The 23,259-nt window shown below is 41.0% G+C and overlaps 2 protein-coding genes across 4 annotated transcripts; both read left to right on the top strand.

The window, feature by feature from the left end:
• Nucleotides 1–1,829: 1,829 nt before the first annotated feature.
• On the top strand, nt 1,830–22,702 carry LOC147627815 (uncharacterized). 2 transcript variants are annotated; one of them, XM_086814788.1, is made up of 3 exons: nt 1,830–2,204; nt 2,974–3,032; nt 22,103–22,702. In XM_086814788.1, the coding sequence occupies exons 1-3, from the start codon at nt 1,844–1,846 to the stop codon at nt 22,265–22,267; spliced, it is 585 nt and encodes a 194-aa protein (XP_086670914.1). In that variant the 5' UTR covers nt 1,830–1,843; the 3' UTR covers nt 22,268–22,702. The 2 variants fall into 2 exon arrangements, with proteins under 2 accessions (XP_086670914.1, XP_086670915.1); XM_086814789.1 differs by lacking the exon at nt 22,103–22,702 and adding an exon at nt 6,161–8,023.
• LOC147627816 (uncharacterized) lies at nt 8,111–12,497 on the top strand. Of its 2 annotated transcripts, XR_015268387.1 has the most exons (3): nt 8,111–11,303; nt 11,401–11,716; nt 11,794–12,497. XR_015268387.1 is itself a non-coding variant. In XM_086815138.1 (2 exons), exons 1-2 carry the CDS (start codon nt 10,950–10,952, stop codon nt 11,428–11,430), a joined length of 384 nt encoding a protein of 127 aa, XP_086671264.1. In that variant the 5' UTR covers nt 8,111–10,949; the 3' UTR covers nt 11,431–12,497. The 2 variants fall into 2 exon arrangements, 1 of the variants encoding a protein (XP_086671264.1); XM_086815138.1 differs by having other exon boundaries at nt 11,401–12,497.
• Nucleotides 22,703–23,259: the final 557 nt, after the last annotated feature.

Below are 23,259 nucleotides of genomic sequence, written 5' to 3'. Positions count from 1 at the left end.
ACCACATTAATCTACTAAATTTTTCTTCAAGTATTCTATAATCTATGTCTATTGTGCTTTAGGGCCCCAAGATTTTCCATATGAAGTGAAAAACTCTCTCTCTCTCTCTCTCTCTCTCTCTCTCTCTCTCTCTCTCTCTCTCTCTCTCTAACATCTTTAACTAGAGGCTTTCATTGCAAACTATTGTCTTACATTTTATGTATCACTCACACCCCAATTTAAAGCATGAATATAGTGATATTTATCCTTGTTGAGACTGAAACATCTTGAATGTTACACCATGTATGAGAATTTTCATTTTTCCTTATGTCCATAAATCCTATGTGAAGGAGAAAATTTTTCCAAGCAAGGTGGTCATTGCCTTGAAAGTAGAATTGTTTTTGGATCATAAAGCTAAGTAAGCTGTACAAGGCCATAGATCTACAAAAAATGGATATGGAGATGTAGTTTATAGAGAAGATTGTAGGTCACATAATAATTAGTGCTGAAGGGACCCCAACCAGGTGGGTGGTGGAGAGGCTAGGCAACATTGGTTTGACATTTGAAAATGGTGGCACAAAAAAGCACGAGTAAACAAGAATACCTTCACACTTGAATATCGTGTGAGGTTAGGAACCAAGGCCAAAATCCCTCAAAGAGTTGTAGCATAATGGCTTAATTAATATACACTCAAGAATTTGAGTATTTGAGCTTGCACCCTAATGGAAAAGTTAAAGGATGAAGTTAGATAAAGACCAAAGAAGTTGAATAGAGCGATATAACCACTCCATTCATTTATACAATATTGTCAAATCATAATGTAAACATCAACAAGGAAATTGAATGATGCATGTAATGTATCAAAGCGAGCATGGGTGAGATGTGGATAATATCATAATGAAAATGGTGGTGTGGAGGCATGGAGGTGGTTGAAACTATGCCAAGCTTAAGAGAAAGAGGAAAACATGCAAATATTTGTTGTTAAATTTCCTTGAGAAGTTATTTGGGAACACAAAAAGCATGAGAAGTTATTTGGGAACACAAAAAGCATGAGATTGTTTTGGCATGGCCAACATCCTATATTTCATGGCCCATATCGATTTTGATGACATAACTTGGCCTACATCCTACATATTCATTGCTAATATGAACTATGATGAGATGACTTGGGCTACATTTGTAATACATACTCTAAATCAACTTTCTAGACATATCAAAAGGCTTGATAGATTGTGGAGAGTATCAAGTCTAATGCAATAATGCAACCAATTTTTACATTTTAAATAGAGTGAATCTTTAGAAAGCCTAATGTTGAGCATAATAAGAGCAAAAATTTGTGTTGTTCATGTGTCTATGCCATTTAGACAACAAGATGTCCATCTTTCAAGCCGTCACAATGAAGAAAAGGCTTAACATCTTATCATTACCAATGGCATTATATCTTTTCGTCTTACAAAAGGAAAGTGGAATTATCCATACTACCTCATTGTAGTGAAAAGGCATTAGATCTTTTTGTCTTATGTCATCAACAATGGGTATTCAGTCTTTTCATCTTACAAATGGAAAGTGAAATTATTCATACCAACTGATGGTAGTCGAAATAAGGGAATGGCTTACAATTTTGTGCATTTTTTAGTGAAAGATTTTTTTGGCACAATTTTGAATCAAGCATTTTGAGAAAGGATGAAATCATTCAATCCCCCCCTCTATCCCAAAAAGGGGAAAAAAACTTTAACAAGGCCTAGGCTAGTTAGTTAGGCTAGCTTCAAAACTATCCACAAATACTCAAAGACCTTGTTCCTCCAATTCACAAACGTTCAGTGTAGGGCGTGAAGTTCGTCACAAAGAGACGTTGTGTCCGCCCATGGGAAAAGAGGTGGTGTCCGCCGGCCGGGCTCAATATAACCTGGAACTGGGCTCAAATGAAGGAAAAATTACCTTTTCAAATATTCCAGCAGTCATGCCGACAGCTAGGCGCTGTGTAGATCTCTTCTTCAGCGCCTTCTTCACCCTCCACATCTTCATCACGCTCTTGGTGGATGCGCAGGTCCTCTTCCCTGCTCGCTTCTACCCTCTGGCCCTGCAGAGGCTCCTCAAGTGGTACGTTGGCTTCTCCGGGGACTACCTCGTGAGAGACAGGCCACCCTTCTTCAAAGGCCTCGTCTTTGCAGAGATCTTCTTCCAGCTTCCCCTTGTCATTGCCAATGCCTACGCTTTCTACCATGGTATGCATTCACGATCACATCTCTCCATCTCATAAGAAAATACAGTTTTTTTCAGCCATTTGAATGGAACTGCTCATATTGCATGCATGTATATGGATGTTTCTTTAAAGAAGAAAATGCAGGGTTTTAAAGCCGTGATATGCTCATATGTATGTGTGTGTGATTCGTGCTTGCACGTATGTATATGTATATGTATGTATGGTATGTTTGTATGATGTACATGTGTATGTATGCATGCATGCATGTGTGTGTGTGTGTATGTTTGGTATGTGTGTGCGTGTGTTGTTTCATTGAAAAGAATCTGTAGAGGTTCTCAGCCATAGAATGCTGATCTACATGGATGTAGGTATGTTTTCTATCAACAAGGAAATCTAGGGGTTTTCATTTGTGTTTATATGTTTTCTAATAAAAAGAAAATGCAGGGGTTTCAGCCATAGAATGCGCATATAGGCATGTGTGTATGTATGTATGTATGTATGTATGCATGCATGCATGCATGTAAGTGTGTGTGTGTGTGTATGTGCTTGTGCCTGTGTGTGCGTGTTTATAACATGAATTTATGAATTTCTTTCTATTTCAGCCATTATGAGCAAGAATCTTGTTTATTTTCAACATATTTATCTGTCTACAATGAATCTAGATGCACACATTTCTTTAAAAATTCAAGGTCTTTCAGGTAATATGAAATGCCAAAATCTTAATCTTATAAATTGTGCATGGCATCGATTTGTGCCTTGAATTGTTGACATCAAAGAAGTGATCTTGTCAGGCACAAGATGGGCCAAAACGACAGGGCTCGTTTATGGTGTACATACTGCCACAACCATGGTAAGCTACAACTTAAAGATTACTTTTTGATTTTTTATTTCAAGGGCTTGAAAATATGTTTGAATTTTTTTGTTCTATAAATAATTATGATTTCTTTTTGTTTTAAGTATACATATATTATTAGAAGCTGCAAGGTGTTTACCTTGGTACGTGCGTTAGCATGATCTAATGTTAGTGTCTTTCAATTTGGTCATAAGTCTATAGTGAAGAACCTTTGCTCTCTAAGGGACCACCAAATGCCTTGGAAGGATTATGAAAGAAGTCAGATATAGAGTTTGTGGTTTTTTATCTGAGAAATGATTAAGCTCCTATTACGCTAACAAGTTGACATGGTATTAGTTACACCACCTGCCATGTATAGAGTAAATAAGAAATGTGTGAAAGACCTCACTAGTAGAAGATCCCTTTGTGGTAGTATATGACAGCTGAATTTGTGTGCTAAATTGCTAAACCACAAGATTATTATATCTAGAAAAAAAGTAGCCACCTACTACATAATAAAAGTAGCCACCTACTATGTAGCCACCTACTACATAATAAAAGAAACCAAAGCTTCCTTGCATATGCTACATGATTGTATGAAGATCTATAAAGAAACCAAAGGACACCTAAATAAAGTGGAATTTAATGGTGATGTGTCTGGAGCTTGCTTTATAACTCCCACTTCACCATCTTTTGCGGCCTTCCTAGCCTTCCCTTCACTAGGTGCCTTTCCTTTTTCCTCACCTATCTCCACAATGTCTCCCTTTAATCCTGGCACTCTATCCTTTGTATTTTTGAATAATATATCCATCCACTTAATCATGCGAATGCCATGTTTATAATATGACACAGCCTCGTATGTTATGTTCTAAAAACCTTGCATGTATGAGGTTATTCTTCAGTTTGAATAAGGGAGGTCTATTCTAGGTTGGAGCAAGAGAGGCTTGTTTCTCTGAAGAGGAGGACTAGAGTCTAGACATTTTTGTACTTAGTGTTGTAACTAGCTACTACACACTTTTTTGTATTTCCTATTGTGAGCTCTGGGCCATGGTTCTTATTTATGGCTTGTTGCATGCATATGTTCAGTGCTCATTGTTCATGACTCTTGAGTCTTTGTACTTGTGTTTTAACTTTTTTCTAGTTTATGACAAGTTATAACTTTTCTAGACTTTGTATCTCTAAATGTGTACAAATATCTTTTTTCAAAGTGGACTCTACCTCAATTGAACTTATTTTTCAAAATTTAAAAGTTACATACTGGTATTGTTTTTTTGTATCTTCGTTTCGTACTTGACAACTATGCTCGCGAAGCAATTGGCTGACAAAGAAGCCTTATTGACACTCTATGAAAGAGATCCTTATGTTAATAGACTTCCCCAGGGTAGAGTGGCTCGAGATCGAGGCTTGATCAGGTTCTTTGTCCCCACTTGAGAGCAATTATCGTCTTCCCTTGTTTGTGAATGTTGTGGTCTCCGTGATCATGAGTCAAGTCACTTCATTGCACAAAATTGATAATTTTGAGTGATTCGGAGGATGAGTATGAGCAACGAACTCTAACAAGGCACACTAGCTTTGAACCAGATGAGTATGAAGGAGAGTCTTTGGAGCTCTGAGATTGTCTATTATTCGTGGAGTAATTCTTTTACATGAGGATAGTTTTATCATCGCTCTACTATGCTCTTTGGGAATCCTTCGATGATTATGCTTCCTTTTTGGTTAAGTACTATCTTATTTGTAAGCATATATATATATATATATATATATATATATATATATATATATATATATATATATATATATATATATATATATACTCAGAATTTTTGGCTTTTTAAGCAAGCTCACCCTTGCATGAAAGTGCAAGGAGCAAGTGTGTTTTTCTGAGTGTGTTAATTTCTTGTTGTAGACAGCAATGTCTTATGCTTTCCTTGAATGGATCTCTACTTTCTTATACTATGGTTGCAATGCCTATAACTATGTTGAGATGGAATTACTTTCTTGTTATGGAAAGGAATTTTATGATGATTATCTGACCCAACTAGTGGTGTACTGCGGGCTATCGTTTTTGAGGAATACTGTCGGTGTTTAGCTTAAGCTTTTGGAGTGATTCCATGGTTGGTAATGAGCTGTATTTCACACTTTTACATCCTATTTTGAGCCTACATCCATATGGGACAGTGGTTTTCTTAAGTATGACTATTTGGATAGTCTTCATGTCACTTTTTCTTGGCAAATGTTTTTTTATCATGGCTGGTCATGCAGATAGCAATATGGACTGCCCACAAGGCTTTCATCGAGGATTGATGTATATACGCATGAAGCGAGGTTCATTCTGTATGACCTCTTTAACCTGCACCATATTGTTCATGTATGGCAGATGGAGCTTGACATGACAATACATTTGTGGCCTATAGAGCCTGACATGACAATACATGTGTGGCCTATGGAGCTTGACATGACAATATTATGTATGGCATAAGTAGCTTGACACAACAATACATGTGTCGCCTATGGAGCCTAACATGACAATATATGTATGGCATAAGTAGCTTGACATAACAATACATGTATGGCATATGTAGCTTGACATGACAATACATGTGTCGCCTATGGAGCTTGACATGATAGTACATGTGTGACTGATATACCTTGACATGATAGCACATGTATGCTTATGGAGCCTTAAGTGGTGTGTTTTTCCTAGGACTAGCTATCCTGGTGTATAGTTTGTGTTTATGTTTTGGGAAGGTTTCGGAAGAATTTTGGATCCTTGAACATTTTTCCTGATTGATACAACTAAGCAGATGGGTGTTTCTTCCAGCTTAGAAGAAATATTCTATTGGTAACAGGCTTATACAGTTGTAGACAACGTCTTTATAAGATGGAGGGGATGTTACTATTTGGTCCCCTCACCAATCTTGACCAGTGTTTCACCTACTGAGTAGAGTCAAGGTGAGAACGGGGTTTTTTCACAGAAGAAAGCTAAAGCATTCACAGCCATATTTTGGCTTGAAAGATGGGTACATAGCATGAGCAACATGGGATTTTATTTGTTGGTGTGACTTAAAGGTTTATAAGTCGAAAGGTTCACACATCATTAAAGTTTGGCCGGACTTATTACTTTTTGGGCATGCATATGTGGATAGATGGAGGCCCCTAGAGGAAACTTGGCCTACCAGTTGAGAAAAGCATAAAGTTGATATTTTTGGCCAGTCCAGCTACTTTTGGCAAAAAGGGGAAAAGCATGGGCTAAACAAGGCTGGTTGACTTCATCTTAAGGAGGAGGATCAGCAGGCGCCTTCATCTCCTCTTGACCGGTAGGAGTCCTCATCTTTGTCCCCTTCAACGCTGGCGGTACACAGCAGCAGCAGCTGCAGCTGGCTTGTTTTGTCTCTCTCTCTCTCTCTCTCTCTCTTCAGATTCTGGCCGTACAGCAGGGCAGCTAACTGGCCTACAGCACAGCTCTTTCTCTCTCTTCTTCCGGAGCTGGCTGCTGATTTTGGGGCTGTTTCAAGACTGTTTTGGACAGGTTCTTGGTGCTGTTTTGTACCTTGATCTTGAGCAAGTGTTTGCTGAAGTTTTGTGGAGAATCCGGTGCAAGTTTGCACCCGTACCTTGGATTGATGTAACAGCTTCTACTTTGAATAAAGAAGTTCCTACGGGGGACTTGCTGTTCCGGCTCAGTGCTGGGTTTTGGTATTGTTTATGGTTCTTCTGCTGTGTTTCAAAGTTTGTATCTGGTACTAAAGTGTCTATCTATTGCCCGAGTATCTTGGATTGGTTTCATTCACGGGTTTATGTAAGGGCAATAAATAAAGGAAAATAAAGCTTCATTATGAAAGGTGCTTTTGAGCTTTTTACATGCATGATTATGTATGGAGGGGACCATAGTACACAGGAAGTGAAGTATTGCAAGAGCAAAAGCAAGTGTGAGCTTCTTTCCCTTCCTGCATGTGTAACAACGTGGATGGTGCGGTCTCTCTGATCTGAGCGCATTACTGTTGCACCATTGGCGCGTTGGTGATTGTATAGGCATGAAAGAAAGTGAGTGGGCTGATGTAGTTCTGTGGACATTAGCTAGACTGGTACAAACAACAGGTAGGCTCTACAGACAGCTGCGTAGAGGACCGAGTGCTGCCAAATAGGGACTCTTTATTGCTGTACAGGCTGCCTAGAAGGTTGCACACTACGTAGAGTGTTGGATGCAACTGTGTGGATTGCCACATTTGTACAAGCTGCCTTAAGTGATGAACAGAATTGTCTGGCCTGTTTGTCTGTGTGGACAGCAGCTGAGAAAGAATCTCGTCTCAGGTGAGAGCTCCACAGAAGGGCTATGTGAGTAAGAGCCTTTGCTTTTGGACATGTGAAGAGAGCTGAGACAAGGGTTTCTTTGGTAACAACAAAAGGCTTCCTTGGGCTGTTTGTCTGAGTTTTCTTGTGTGCTTTTAGTAAATAATATTTTAAGTCAAGGGCTTTTAGTATTGTAATGATTCATTTATTGGAACAAAATACCCGAGAAGGCTAGTGCAGTGTACAAGGGACACACCTACTCACATATGTATAACATCTGCACCATAGTTGCTAGGCGTTTCATGAAACGTGTTTCAAAAACGTTTCATTCATTTTCCAGAAGTTTCAAAAACGTTTCATACAAAAAGGGGGGGTACAGGCCTCAAAATTTATATACAAGTTTATAATATGTTAAAAATATGTTGCCTTCCCTGCAAAACAATATTAAACATGCATCATTTACACATTAAAACATGTTTACAAGCTAAAACTAAAGAATCTGGGTGACCGAGTTATAGTGGGCACCCAACTGAGTCACTGACCAATTGGTATAAATAAATTGGCAACATCAAGAATCAAGATTTGGATTTCATCATCAATAATGGCAACTACTCAATAATGGCACTCAAAGTGATCACAAAAAGTTTGAATCTTGAGCTGATACAAAAAAAGTAAACTGAAGTCTGAAATACACAAAGTAAAGCATGCTGAAGCCTGATAGATGCAATCATGCATGAATGATGACAAATAGTAAGACTAGAGTCCTCGATATGGAGTGTGGGCACTGCCAACTGGGCACTCAATCCTCAATATCCTCGATGTCCTCATCAGTACTCTCCTCGGTAGACTCAATGTCACTCTCAGAAGAGGATGATGTGGGCTTAGTTGTCGCACTCGTCTAAGCTGCTGCACTAGTACTAGCACCTCCTGATAATGCTACTGTAGATGCTCGTGTGCCATGAGCAGGTGCCATCAACGCCTCATACAACATGGCATATATGTCGCGCTTCTCGTGAGGAATCTCTGGGACATCTTTCATCTTCTCAATGTTGATTTTATCGACCCGACGAGGCTCTATCGGATTGCCCGATTGCTCAATTAGGCGGAGATTGCAATGGCAATACACCAACCGCTCCAATTGAGCAGTAGACAACTTGTTCCTCTTCTTTGTATGGAAGAGTGCCCATATGCTCCAATTCCTCTCAGCAGGATCCGAACTGCAATCCTGTGAGAGTACTCGAATGGCGAGGTATTTCTGCCATTAAAATATAGAAACTTTGTAAGTACAAGGTACTAAAGTCTAAGTATAATCATCATTGATCTCTCTCTCCACTTGTTATCTCTCTCTCTCTCTCTCTCTCTCTCAAACTTTGGGACAATTTGGGTAAATTTTTGTCTCTACCTGCGAACTGTGTGTGTGTGTGTGTCTCTCTCTCTCTCAAACTTTGGGACAAAATTTTTGGCAAATCAGAAATTTGCCCCAATTCTGCCATAATCTTTCTTGGAATTCGGGGCAAATCAGAAATTGCCCCAATTCCACCACAATCCTCTTCAAAATTTGGGAAAAATCAAGAATTTGCTCGAATTTTGTTGTGGTATTTCTTGAAATTTGGGGCAAATCAGAAATTTCCCCGACTCTCGCGCAGTCCTTTCCAAAATTTAGGGCAAATTTCTCAATTCTCCTATAATCCTCCTCAAATTTGGGATTTTGCACAATTTGCTTGCAACACTCTTCAAATTGTTCCCAAATTGCCTTACTTTCTAACCATCTTTCGTAATGTTCATGAAATCTGAAATTTTAATGTTGCTTTCTTGCAAACGCAGGAAGCATTTTTGGAGAAGAAAGATGAAGAACAAACTTTGGGATCAAGTCAAGGTGATTCTTGGGTATGAGAATTCGAGAACAAAGAAATTTGAATGTGGACATTGCAAGGTTATTTATGGTGGTCCTCTTGTAAGATTGAAGGCTCACTTCTCCCATACCAAAGGCTATGTCATTGGTGAGTGTGTGAATGTTCCCAAGGAGTTGTTTGATTCCTTGAAAGAATGGAAGTCAAAAGTTTGTGCCATTCCTATACAAGAGCTTCCAAATTGGGATGCCCAAGAAAGGCTATGCAAGAGGGTGCGTTTCGAGGATTGACCTCAAGAGGAGGATGAAGGGGAGACGTATGCACCTCCCAAAAAGAAAAGTAAAGGGGCTGATTTGAAGAAGACCATCATTATTGCAGGGTTGCAAAAGCAACACATGAGAGGCAACAAAAGAGATCACAAGACTCTTCATTCAATGTGGATTGTCCTTTAATATATTAAGGACTCCTCGTTGGAAAAGGACCATTAGAGTCATCTCTCACATCGGGTGTGAATGGGAAGGTCCATCGTATGAGAGCATCTGCACATCCGAGCTTCGAAGTGAGACGGCTCGTGTCATGAAAGAGCTTAAACCGCTTCAAGCAACATGGAAAAAATACAATTGCACTTTGCTATGTGATGGATGGACAGATGTCAAGAGGCACCATGTGTACAATGTTTTAGTGTCCACTTGCAAAGGGACACAATTTTTTCGTGTAATTGATGCATCCGTTGCAGGTACCATCATTATGAGAGAGTACATTATGAACCACATGCGCCAAGCTATTCTTGAGATTGGCTCCCAAAACATAGTATAGGTTGTTACCGACAACGGGTCAAATTGTGTGTCAATGGGAAGAATGCTTGAGGAGGAGTTTCCTCAAATTGTATGGACACCATGTGCTTCACATAGTTTGGATTTGATGCTTGAAGACATAGGAAAGCTGTAACTTGGTTAAACACAATGCTAATCAATACACTTAAATACACTAAGATTTGATGGACACATGCTCAATACAAGAAGTAATTTGTTGAATTGACAAGAGACACACAATGAGCCGGACACACAATGAGCCGGAACGGTCGGCCCCTCCCTCAAATAAAGTATATTGATCTTGGGAGAATCAAGTACATAGTGTCATGGGCATTTCTGACAAGATTTCCATACCAATGCATATGAATATAGTATTGCAAACAAGTGGTTGTCGATGTAGACTTGCATGTGATTATTGCTCTACATGTGGTGCAACATCAACACTTCTTACATCTGTATCTTTTGTTGCCTTCACTGCTGGTGCTTGCAAACTCACACTACCCTCTCAAGTGTCCATGTTCCCTACCATCTGCTCTCTATTGTTCCACCAACACATAGTAGCAACAATTTGCAAGAGAGCACGTAGGACAAGAGAACATTACCCAGGATATGTGATCTTGTAATCCGGTTCCTCCCTCCTGCTTCTTGCTTCCATATTTAAGCATAAAAGCTTACCAATTGTAAGTAGTCGATGACAGTGGAAGTCTTCGCGATGGAAGTCCTTGGAGTGATGAAATCTTCGATTTGTCGTAAATCTTTGCGACAAAAGTCTTCAAGAGGATGAAGGGAACCCTGGGAAAGCTTCCCCTTTGGTTCAACTTGAGAAAGGAGGACTGAAATTAGGGTTTTCAACAAAAAGATCTAAAATTATAGCAAGAAAGAGAGTTGTTTTGTTGAATTTCAGTCATTGGGAGTGTGTAGAAGAGTGATTAGCACCCGGAAACACTCTTGGAAGCTTGGGAAACACCTTAGTAAGCTTGGATATGGAGTTGGGAAGGAGAGAGTGTGGTGATTTAGAGCTTATCAAGCCCTGCTTTGCATGCATGTTTCTTGTCTTGGAGAGGTTGCTAAGAGTGCTCCATGGCTTAATGGGCACCGTCGTATGCCGTGAGTGGGGAGCTTTGGTTGATCGAAATAACCCCAAGTCAAAGACATTTGCTCGGTTTGTTCTCAACGAGAGTTGGTGGCAGCAAGTGGATGGCTTTGTGAAGGCCATCAACCCAATATATAGCGTTCTTCATCTTACTAATATGGAGGACAGCACACTTGGACTTTTGTACGAGTTCATGGACAAGATCGGGGAAGCTCTTGATGCTTGTGTCTCTACCCCGGGAAAGGTACTTATAAACATTGCTTTACTTTGAAGTTGATTACTCTAATGCAAGTATTTTACAGTTTTCCCAATGATTGATCCCTAGCATTAATAAATGGCAGAGTCCAAGAGATGAAGGGCATCTTGAATGAGCGTTGGGATTAGTTCCATCGCCCAATACATGCTGCGGCCCATGTCTTGCACCCACTTTGGAGAAGTGAGGAGCAATACCTCAATGGCGAGCTCAAGGAGGGGTGGTCTACATACATTGAAAGGTTGGTGGGTGATGACATTCAACTAAAGAGAAAGATAGAGTATGAGCTTCTTCTCTTTTGCAATAGTAGTAAGCACTTTGGCAAGGATACGACAATGCTTAGGGAAACACAACTTCAGCCCGTATCTTGGTGGGAGAAGTATGGGATAAGCACACCCAACATGGTATGTGTCTTATTTGTTACCTAGTTTGCTTATCATAATATGTTTCAATCAGGTTTACATTCTTATAATTCTTACAGAGACAAATTGCCATAAGACTTCTCTCACAAGATTGTAGCTCGGGACTTGCTAAAAGGAATTGGAGCACTTGGGCACTTTTTCATGCAAAGAAGAGAAACAAGCTGTTCACCATCCAGCTAGAGAGACTAGTGTATTGCCATTGCAACCTTCGCTTGTTGGAGCAAAAAGGATCCCTATCGAGCCTCGCCAAGTTAACCTAGATAAGATTGACATCACTAAATGTAAGGAGATTCTAGAAATCCCTCAAGAGGACATTGATATCTACAACATGCTTTTTGAGGAGATTGTTGGCCTTGCATATGAGACTAGATCTCGTCATAGAGGAAGCAGACATGTGGTTCAAGAGGGTGATGAGCAGGATGTGGAGGTCTTTCAATACTCCAACGGGTGTGAGAGTGAGATAGAGAATGAGGATGCAAATGATGGGGATTAGGAGAGCCATGAAGAGGAGGATTCTGATCGACTTAACATTATGGACATGTTTTGTTGACTCTTGAGTCATGCATCTTGAGTCATTTCTATTTTGTGTCTATTTAGACTCTAGAGTTTCATTTCAAATTTAACAACTTTTTTTGGATATGTCATGGGAATTAGGGAAGTGGTATTAGCCTCTAAGTAGCATCTTGTTTTGGTTCATATTTTGAAGATTGGCATGTATGCCCCAATTTTCTTTTATAACTTGGAAGTTGGATGACTTTAGACATATGTTTCAATTCACTTTTGTAACTTTGAAGTTGGAATGTAGATAACTCTAGGTTTTTTGAACTTTTAGATTGAAGTTTGTTGCCAACGACCACTCTATTTAACTATGTGTATGAACTTTTGTATATATTCTTAATTTTTTGTATATGTACACTCCTCCTTGTTTCATAAATTACGAAACTCATGTTGAAACTCGCGAAACTCGTTTCACACCTTGACGTTTTGAAATGTCTTGGCAACACTGATCATCGTACTCGGGTTCCCTGATGTCTATAATAGGAGCATTCTCTTCTTCCGCAATAGGTGCTAAAGAGCTCCTCGCACGCCTCACATATGTAGCCATGGGCTGGTCGAAGCAAGGCACCGAACAGTGCATCCGCGGTCTCCTACACCGGTGCCACCTCTAGCAGCACGACTTCTACGAATACGAGAAACTCGATGGTCAATCTCCTCTAGCTCCTTGTAAAGATTGGCATATATAGCCTCCTCATCTGGATCTCGCTCCTTGTATCTTTTGTCAACTTGAACTCGTCGACATTCACCTGAAAGCAAACATTTATAAATTATTAGTCACGACGCATCATTCATGACATGCTATGAATCATTAATCGAACTTTGAACTCAGATCTTTTCGTGTTTGGAGATCTCCATGTCATCCATCTTCTCCACCATGCGCATGTTAGCACGACAATATACAAGCCGCTCTAATGAGACGGTTTCGTATCTTTATGTGTATGAGTAAGTAGGAATTCTAGTTTCTCTCACTTGTCTCCTTTAGAAAAGCAATCCTATGAGAAAATAAGAGAGTTACAGTGTAAGAACTAGTTACTACTCTAGAGTATAAACTTTGAAGTTAAAAGTCTTGACATATTTAATAGTCACATGTGACAAGACTATCAAAGCCGCTTTTTGTACGTGAGTCATTTGATAACCAAATGACTCACCAAAAAAGTGGCCGGACCATCGACTCCTTACTCGAGCAAAGTCGTGAAAGTGGCTTCCCTCTGATTATTGTATCGAATGAGCTATTGGAGGAACTCTCTTTGCTCATAGAATGTTTGGTTTGTCGGAAGGTCAAGTTTGATCGACAAACACCAACAGGACTATTGCACCCATTGAATGCTCTATGGGAGAACATTGCTATGGATTTTATCTTTGGATTGCCAAAGTTAGGATTCGAGAATGATGGAATATGGACTATTATTGATAGATTCAGTAAGCAAGCCCACTTTATTCCCGTGAAGAAGACTATCCGCATAGAGCATATGGCTAGATTGTCTATTTAGCAGATTTTCAAACGTCATGGATTACCCAAATCCATTGTAGAGAATAGAGATCCTCGGACTACTAGCTTCTTTTGGAGAGCTCTTTTTGACACATAAGGACCTTATCATCCTCAAAAACAGATGGACAAAGTGAGATTGCAAACCTCACTATTTTGGATATGCTAAAGTGATTATGCTCATGAAGCAGAGGATCAATGGGAGAAGTACTTGCCATTGGTGACAACAACACTGTTCACTCTTCGACGGACAGGCATCTATAAGGTTGCCAAAATGGCTCCGATCTACGCATAGTCTTGCTCTAACTTTGCTCTTTAGGCGGCTGTAAGAAATAAACATGTTCATGTCATACGTCAGAAGAGTGTGCACATGACATCCCCTCCTGCCTAACTTGGAGCACGGCTGCATATGGTGTGCCTTTGCTCTCAAATGCGATTGTTGCTGCTGTCGAGACACCCACACGATCTTGAAATTTTACTGAGGTAGCACGGATACTGAATCTGCTTGCTTTCCCGATGTCCCTACCATTGTTGTTGCTGGAATTGTGGGCACTAGGTTTGGACCCTTGATCTTTGGATGCTCTGTTGGCATGGTAAACTCCATGGAAACTGTTGGGTTGACCTTATTCTCCTCCAAAGTGGATTTGGAGAGATCTACCTCCTTGGGAACTACTAAAGCACTCAACTCATCCTCCTCCTCAATCGATTTGGAGAGATCTACCTCCTTGGGAACTACTAAAGCACTCAACTCATCCTTCTCCTCAATGGATTCGGAGAGATACTGGAACCTCATCGTCCTCCTCAATGGATTTGGAGAGATTTGATGGAACTTCATCTTCGTGCTTAACGGATTTAGAGAGAACTGTTGAAACGTCATAGTCTATAATGACCTTTGAGACCGGTTCTAGAAATGATAGTGGCTTTACACAACTAGACACTTGTGCTCCTTACTTGCGGATCTGACACTGTTTCTTGTGTCATTGGTCCTTAACTGCAGCACACTTATCAAGCTTAACTGCCACTATTGCTTTCTTGCTTGTACTTGGCCTCATGGTTGCCATCAGGTTCTCGAGCCACCTTTTATGGACTTCTTATGCCCATTGACTTTGTTCGTCATCTGTCTTTATCAATCTAGCCATGTGTTCATTTTGTTGAAGTAGAAGCTTTAGCTGTCTGTTTTGCTCTAACACCTCTTCCAAACACGTTGCTTTGTTTTTTTTTTTTTCCCCTATAATCAGCTCCAAAACCCAAAATTTAGGCTTCTACATGCATCCTAGACTTTGATGTAAAGCTTTTCCTAGGAGGAACATAGACATGCTCTGATACCAATGTTGCATGTGTTGCGCGAAAGCCTTCTTCTGTGATCCAGCCTTGAGTGTGATTATGAAAAACGTGTAGATGCTTAAGGAAATGATTAGAGAGAGAGAGAGAGAGAGAGAGAGAGAGAGAGAGAGAGAGAGAGAGAGATTAACGTCTACGAGATGCCAAAGTCGGCCTATGAGACAAAAAAATAATACAACTGTGTTCTTCCGGTCATCGGAAGAAAAGGAAATGATTAGAGAGAGAGAGAGAGAGAGAGAGAGAGAGAGAGAGAGAGAGAGAGAGAGATTAACGTCTACGAGATGCCAAAGTCGGCCTATGAGACAAAAAAATAATACAACTGTGTTCTTCCGGTCATCGGAAGAAAAGGAAAAGAAAGAAAAGAAAAAGTGTGCATGCGTTTGGATACAACTGTGAATCATCATGGATCGGTGGAGTCCATATACAAACAATATAAAGGGGGGTGGGGATGTGGATGGAGTGCTAAGGCAAGATGCATCTCTATATGCTGAAGGGGTAGTACAAGCATGCTATGCACATCTATGTCTAACTCCATGCAGTGCCATAAGAGGGATATAAGATATCATACATCGTCGATGCTGAGGTTGTGAGTGGCGTGAACATGTACCCTGAGTCTGAATGAAAGCGAGCTAGCCTCTCCTGTGTCTCCATCTGGTGTCTCATCCGGATAGCTGCTATCTCTCGGTGATGGAGTCGGGGTGCTCTGTGTCCAGTCTGTCTAGGTCTCCTCGTGGCTCTCAATTCGTCTGCTCTCTGTGCGGTCATCCCATGTGGTACATCAGCTGGCACTGGCATAGCTCTCTGGAAGAAATCTGTGAGCTGGGACTGTCTCCCACCCCTAGTGGGAGCGGGTGTCTGGAGGAGAGTCTCTCGAGAACTATGAAGCTCTAGTAGTAGTCTGCCAAGCTGTCGTTGGTTCGAGGCCTCCATCAACTGATGTAGTGAAGAGTGCTCCTCAAACAATCCTGCATAACTATCTTTGACCCCCTGGTGGGCTCTACATCTACATACAAAGTGATCCTCAGTCTCCACCTCCTCGCGGCACAATCTGCATATCCGCTCGGCTCTGGGAACCCGTGCCGCTCTCCCAGCCTCTATCTCTAGCTGATGTGATGAGACTTGTAGCTGTCCAATAGCAACGCGAGAGCTGTGTGGCATGTATACATCCATATACCGCGGTCGCTGTATAAATCCATCCCTTGAGATGCTCATAAAGTGGTCTCTGTAATACAGCATCTTTGGTGGTAGTGGGCTCTCTGGTGTTGTCCATGTCTCCTGTATGTCGCGTTGCCATATGTCCTGTCTCATCACTCTGTTTCTCTCATTGAGAGAGAGGTAATCCCGTGGAGCAGACTGATCATACTGAAAAGGTGGCAACCGCTCAATGTTTATCCCATGATGTGAGAACCACTATAGCATCTGTGCATACCAAGATCCAGTGTGTCCAGCCTCGGCCAGCTTCTACAAATTTTGCTAACTATTTATTTCAAATTATGATGGTGTACTCATACTTTTTCCTAGTTATTAATATTCTCATTATTTTTATATTATGTATTATACATCGACCGTTGCCGTTGCTGTTGCCGTTTCATGCAACTATGATCCATAGACAAACATTGTGTGTGCCAAGACCGAGACATAGGACCATAATGACTAGTATTCAGATCTTGAGTAAGTGAAAGAGAGCTTAAACGAGCTCTTATCGTAATTTTGCTTCTTGCCTTTGAGTACAGCCATCGTATGGTTGATGTCCATGCTTCTAAGAGTCTATTTTCACTCTAGGTTGAAATGAGGATTTCTCTAAATTAGGGTTTTCAGCAGGTTTCGGACTCCAAAATTGGGGCTTTTGGGTGCAAAAGATGTCCAAAGCAGAGGGCTATAGATATACTATGGTTGTTCCAAAATTAGGGTTTTTGATAGAATTAGGGTTTCTATAAATTAGGGTTTAGAGAAAATTTGGGAGCGATAGAATACGTAGGAGGCTCCATATTCTTGAATAGAAGAGGAATTCTGCAAATTGATGATCATATGGAGACTATATAAGTAGAAGACAAGATTTCTCAAGCTTTCATGGCTATGGGAATCATGAAAAAGAAGAAAATCAGCTTTTTCACAAGTGTGTTTGCAAAAATGAAAAGAAAAGCTCCCATATGGTTAGCATCCACTTCTAGAGAGAGGAGAGAGGAAAGATAAGCTTTTTCAACATGTAGAGGATGAGTCGAGGGTGCCTATTGAGCTACACGTCCAAACTATCTCTCCTCTTGATATATGGGAGGCCGCCCAAAGCTCATAACATGCAGAAAAGAGAGCTTGAATACGTGCGTGGCTGACAAGTTTATCTTTCCTCTCTCTCCTCTCTCTAGAAGTGGATCCCAACCATATGGGGGCTTCTCTTTTCATTTTTGGACACACACTTATGGAAAAGCTTGTTTTCTTCTTTTTTATGATTCCCACAGCCATGAAAGTTTGAGAAATCTTGTCTTTTACTTATATAGTCTCCATATGATTACTAATTTGTAAAATTTCTCTTCTATTCATGAATATGGAGCCTCCTAAGTATTCTATCATCCCTAAATTTTTTTGTGATTTCTAATATTATGTCAAAAATCCTAATTTTAGGATGATCATAGTATATCTATAGCCCTTTGCTTTGGGCATCTTTTGCACTCAAAAGCCCCAATTTTGGAGTTCGAATACTTGTTGAAAATCCTAAATAGTACCTAGGATTACTTCAAGAGTTCTTTAGTTAACAACAATCACTTATATAACCTTGGACCTTATTTTAAGTGGGAGAGAAAGTCACAATTGTGACTTAATCTCTCTTAATTATCCATAATTTTTAAAAAAGATAATTTTTTTTTAAGAAACGAAAAGAAATCCTTGTTTTTGAAACACGTTTCGGGGTTTTAGAGTTTCTCAGTCCCCCAGAAACGCATTTCTATGCGATTATGGGACTCACATGGGTCATCGCCAAAGGACACATATATTCAAAGAGACACACCTATTGATTAAAGGACACATATTCATTCAAGAGTCACACTCTTTCATCAGGGATGTGTCTCTTCATTGTACCTCTTTGCGCTCTATTTAACAAGACCTTGTATCTCAATGTATACAACACATCTTTTTGCTCTAAGTATCTTGCTTTTCAGTGTTATGTCTTTTAATCATGTTCTAAATCACTAATAAGCTGAGAAGTCCTCACACGAAAAGTACAAGGTCTCACATAATTGGTTTTAGAAGATATTTCTTTCGGGCAATTGTCCTCTAAGACTTCTCCCTTTTTGTTTGGAGGGTCACAAAATTGATCTTGTCATTATTTGGTCACCAAAGTGGTACTCCCTAGTTTCGTGTCGCTTTATGGGAGGCCAGGCATCGTTCGTGTTGCTCGAAACGAGGCCATTGTGTGGATTTGAGTGTCCAGATTCTCAACGTGTGCTTTTCGATGAGCCATACTTGTGTCTGGAAATCCTTGTGTATTACAAGTTCCATGAAACTGATATTTTCCATGGCGAAGTTGCGCATTCACACATGTTTGTGTGCTTGAAATTGTTTTCGCGTTAATTTTTTTCGTGTGATTGCCTACTATGCATGTCTAGTTCATGGGTAGGGGATACCCACCCGAGAACCATGTGTGCATTGTCTTTTGACGTGGTTTGTGGCATATGAACAGGTGGTAAGCATTGCCTAAACATTTGTGTTATTTTAATGTAAGGTTTTATAACTTTATAAGTTCACACTTCATTAAAAACTGAGGGGCGTAACTTATTAAGTGCCTTGGGGGCCAAATTTATGGAGGGTGTCATTCTTCTAATTAATGGGTGGTGGTCGTGTGGGTGGACCTTACCCAAATGGGTGAGCATTGCCAGGTGGGTGGGCTAGCCCACATGTGGTCAAGGAAAGTTATGGTTAACCTTGTTTCTCCTCTCCTTCTCGCTTGACAAGCTAGCGAGACGACATCTCTGCAAGAAAGAAAATGAAGTGAATGAAGGTCTCCATAGCCTCTACACCTTGCTGCCCTAAACTACAATCTGACCTCATTATCTTCATCGCCATCTCAAAAACGTTTTTTACTGCTGGTCGCTTCCCTCATATTGCTGCCGGCAGGATTTGGTTACGGCTGATATACAGCTGTATGTGTAATTACACCAGCTAGGTGTGAACGTCCTTGGGCACCATCTCGTGAACAATATGGACATCACACTTAATATGTAAAAGCCACCATAGTTGTCAGATACGATACCGTACGGTTCGTACGATACGATACCGTATGGGAAAATACGGTATGATACAATTTTTTTTCTTATTGTACGATAAAATACGGTGTTTAAAAAAAATACTTATAAACTTCGGTATTTTCAATTCGAGATATGGAGTATTTTAAAAAGGAGGGAAGCATCATGGTACAAAGGAAGCTCAAACAGTCATAGACTAGCAAAAAAAGACCATTATCTTCCATTTTTTTTTGAAATTTTGGGGGTTTTTTTCTCTGGAAAAAATCCATACAAGTTTGCATGGTATCATACCGCACGGTATTCCATAGGATATGGTGTTGTACGCCGTATAGAAACAACTATGAAAGCCACGTTGCACATGACAACTAAATGATACGTCATTGCACAAGATAAATCTGCAGAAGAGACCGGCACTGCACAGCACACCACCACCGGAGCAGCGAATGAGCTGACCCCTCCTCAATATTGAAGTATATTATTGGAGTATTTAAATCTGTACGAAGATCCAAGGGCTTGCCAGCCAGATAATCCAATGCAATGCAAGAATGAAGACAAGTTACCCAAACGGAAGTGTGGTAGAATCTGTACAAAGTTCCAAGGGCTTGCCTGCCAGCCAATCCAATGCAATGCAAGTATGAAGACAACAGAAGTATGTAAATCTGTACAAAGTTGACCCGTCGAATGAGTCTAAATAGCATGGCCACTAGTTTGATACACTTGGAGAGAAGCGAACGTGAAGTTGTCGTTCCGAGACCATGCACAAACAGGTGCCCTTTTACTTTGGCTCACACCCTCGCAGAGACCGTAGCTCAAGCCTCCTTGGTATGAGTACACAAACAGGTGCATGTACGCGAACTTGTGTGAGTACATGAACCGGTATTGGTAGGCGGTGTCAATAGCAAGTACTCAAACAGGTACACTTGGTGCTGGTTCACAGCATGTTCATCTGGTACTGTATATGTAGGATGATGTTCAGCAGGTACTTGCAGCCTTGCATCAGTATGCACTTGCTGGTACAGTAGGGTTTCCAGCATGTACTTGCAGGTACAGTTAGGGTTTCAGCAGGTACATTAGGTGCAGTCAGGTACACCAGGTACAATAGGCAGCTACAGCAGGTACAGGGCAGATACAGTTGGGTACTGCCGGTACAGCAGGTTCAGCAGATACAGTCGGGTACTGCTGGTATAGAGGTACAGCAAGTTCAGCTGGTACAGAAGATAGTCGACTTGTAGATAGCGGTAAAGAAAAGATGCGCCACCCTCTAATGTGTGCGTGTGTGAGAGAGAGAGAGAGAGAGAGAGAGTAGTCCTGGGAGAGGTTGGTGAAAGGAGGTGGAAAGGGTCCATTGTTTATAGGACACTTGGCACCCCCCTTTAATGAAGGTGGGCACCTCTATAAGGTGCCCCGTCGTTCAAGAGTCCCACAAATGAGTTTTAATGGGATAAAAGGGTGCCCAAGGCTTGGATAGGCCATACCTTGGTCCTTGGGCCCTGGGCACTGGCCAATGGCCGGTGCCCAACTTATAAGAATGTGAATTGCTAAGGTTATAGTCTTTAGAGAAATAAACAAAGGTTTAAATGAATACATTACACCTGTTCACATGCCACAAACCATGTCAGAACATAGGGCATTCGCATGGTTCACGGCTGGGCATCCCATGCCCGTGAACTGGACGCGTCATAGTAGGGAGTCACACGAAAATAAGTCACGCAAAAACAGTTTCAAGTCCTAGCCACACTACGGGTGGCACAAGGCTTGCCTCAGTACAGGGTACATGAAGCTGCCTGGCCTCCCATACCTTGGCACAAAATAGGAGATTGGCACGAAATAGGAGAAGAACCCTTGGGTGGCCAAATGGTGACAATAGGGAACCTGCCTAGGTGGTGTTGGAGCTTGATTATTCATCAATTATTCAATTCTTGTGAGATTCTTGAGTATTTGCTGATTTATAAAGTGAGAAGTTCGTGTGTGATGGGGGCTGTCTCCGATGTCGAGGATACTACCATCTGATGTGGTCTTGTGCGTCGATCAGGCTCCTCATGACCCCTAAAACAATGTCGTGAATCGGTACCTGTCTGTCATCTGAGGATGCTGGCTCTCTGAAGCTACTGTGCTCTGTCCATGGTGACCCCTTCTGTCTGCTTGGGGGGCTGTCTCCGATGCACGATACTACCATTTGACCTGGTCTGGTGTGTCGTTTTGGCTCCTCATGATATTCCTTTGATGCCGTCATGAATGGGTGCTCCCATATCTCAGGTGGAGAGAGAGAGAGAGAGAGAGAGAGAGAGAGAGAGAGAGAGAGAGAGAGATTGTACTGCTATCCTTGGGAGGACCAAAATATGGTCTAAGGGACATCTGTGGTATCAAAAAAAGCGTGTGGTTGTGGTACACATTATCCCATATGTTTATGGACGTGTGGCTGGTTGTTTTTCATGGCTGATCTGAGCGATAATTCGGTATGCTGTCTTGGTGCTGCTAAACGTTGGATGCTAAGCATATGTGGCAGAGTCTTGTGGCTGTGGTATGCATTGCTTACAGGTATCTGCCCCTGCACAACTTTTGTGTGATGTGCACATAGGCTGAACAAACAAGAAGTGTGTGCCCATCAGTCTCCATTTCCTTCATGTCTTATTATCCGCCTTGTCTATTCTCTTGTGCCTTCCCTCTCCAAGCTCCAGAGAGAGAGAGAGAGAGAGAGAGAGAGAGAGTGCCATGTTGAATCAAAGTTGTTGGTTTATCATGTTGCAGATTCCAATATTGGTTGATTTATTTTATTCGAACGTGGCCAGCAAGGCTACCTTGATGATGATATACATTCCATACTTCTTGATTCCCCTTGTTTTGACTTTTCATGTGCTAACCTTGCGACCTGATATGCGTGCACGTCACCCTAAGGCTAGGAAAAGAATATGAATGAGAGGGGCATTATAGGTTTTATTTCTTTGTCGGTACAAAATGCAGCTTGTTTTGTTTATGCTTTGGGCTAAAATAACACATTCTGCTGGATCACACATTGTTGATTGTTGAATCGATTGAAGAGTCCACAAGTTTCGAAAAAAGGAAACATGAAAGATTATAAGTCTCGCTTTCTATGCCTGCGCGTGCGTGCCCATGTATGCACTAGCATGAACGTATGCACATTGCACAGGGCCGTGCCATGTATGCAGGGCATGCCTGCACCAAACAAATATCATTATCCCTTGGAACTTGAAGGTCACCCGGCTACCCTCCACGTTTGTTGGCTTGATTTCATGTTAGCAAGATACCATGGTCATATACCTACCATGGTCATGTACCTACGATGGCTTTCAATGCTTGACCTTCTCTAATCCAATTTTTTTTGTTGTACTCATGTTCTTTCAATTGTTCGTAGAATGATTTAAATAGAGGGGAACTCAGCAGCTACAACAGTGCAAGGCTAGCATACTTGCTGATTTTTCCTGCTTTTACACCCCATGCCTAGTTTTACAACCCATGCCTAATTTTAGTGCAAGGCTAGCATCGTTGCTTTTCTTTCCTGCTTACTTTGAAAGTGTGTCTTAAGACCTCATAGTTGGCCTTTTCAAGTGGGGTTATAGATCTAAACCACATGTTTGTTTTACCTTCAAGTCAAAGTCCGAATGAATAGATCTTGGTGGGATCATCAATCCCTCCCAAGGCCTTGCAAATTTGATCAAACTTCTGAAGGTACTAAATGGAATCTCAAGTTCTATCAAATTTGATTAAACTTCTCAAGGGATTGGAATATCTAGTTTCATCAAATTTATCATCATCGTTGAGATGTAGATTAGCTTGGTTTTGCCCAACTCTAAGCCTTAGGGTGTTATGTTAAGCCCTTTTCAATTTCCAACACCAACCTCAACACGTCTTGTGTGGACTCATGTGGCAATGAAACATAAAGAGGT

Source organism: Cibotium barometz, chromosome 20 (assembly GCF_041138505.1).
Source record: "Cibotium barometz isolate CiBa-2024 chromosome 20, ASM4113850v1, whole genome shotgun sequence".
Taxonomy (NCBI): domain Eukaryota; kingdom Viridiplantae; phylum Streptophyta; class Polypodiopsida; order Cyatheales; family Cibotiaceae; genus Cibotium; species Cibotium barometz.
This window is presented reverse-complemented; position numbering and strand designations above follow the sequence as displayed.

Coding starts and splice junctions, on each gene's coding strand:
- LOC147627815 (XM_086814788.1), top strand. CDS start 1,844: ATGGGAAAAGAGGTGGTGTCCGCCGGCCGGGCTCAATATAACCTGGAA. Junction 2,205..2,973: donor TGCCTACGCTTTCTACCATG/GTATGCATTCAC, acceptor TGATCTTGTCAG/GCACAAGATGGGCCAAAACG. Junction 3,033..22,102: donor TACATACTGCCACAACCATG/GTAAGCTACAAC, acceptor ATCATGTTGCAG/ATTCCAATATTGGTTGATTT.
- LOC147627816 (XM_086815138.1), top strand. CDS start 10,950: ATGGAGTTGGGAAGGAGAGAGTGTGGTGATTTAGAGCTTATCAAGCCC. Junction 11,304..11,400: donor GTGTCTCTACCCCGGGAAAG/GTACTTATAAAC, acceptor AATAAATGGCAG/AGTCCAAGAGATGAAGGGCA.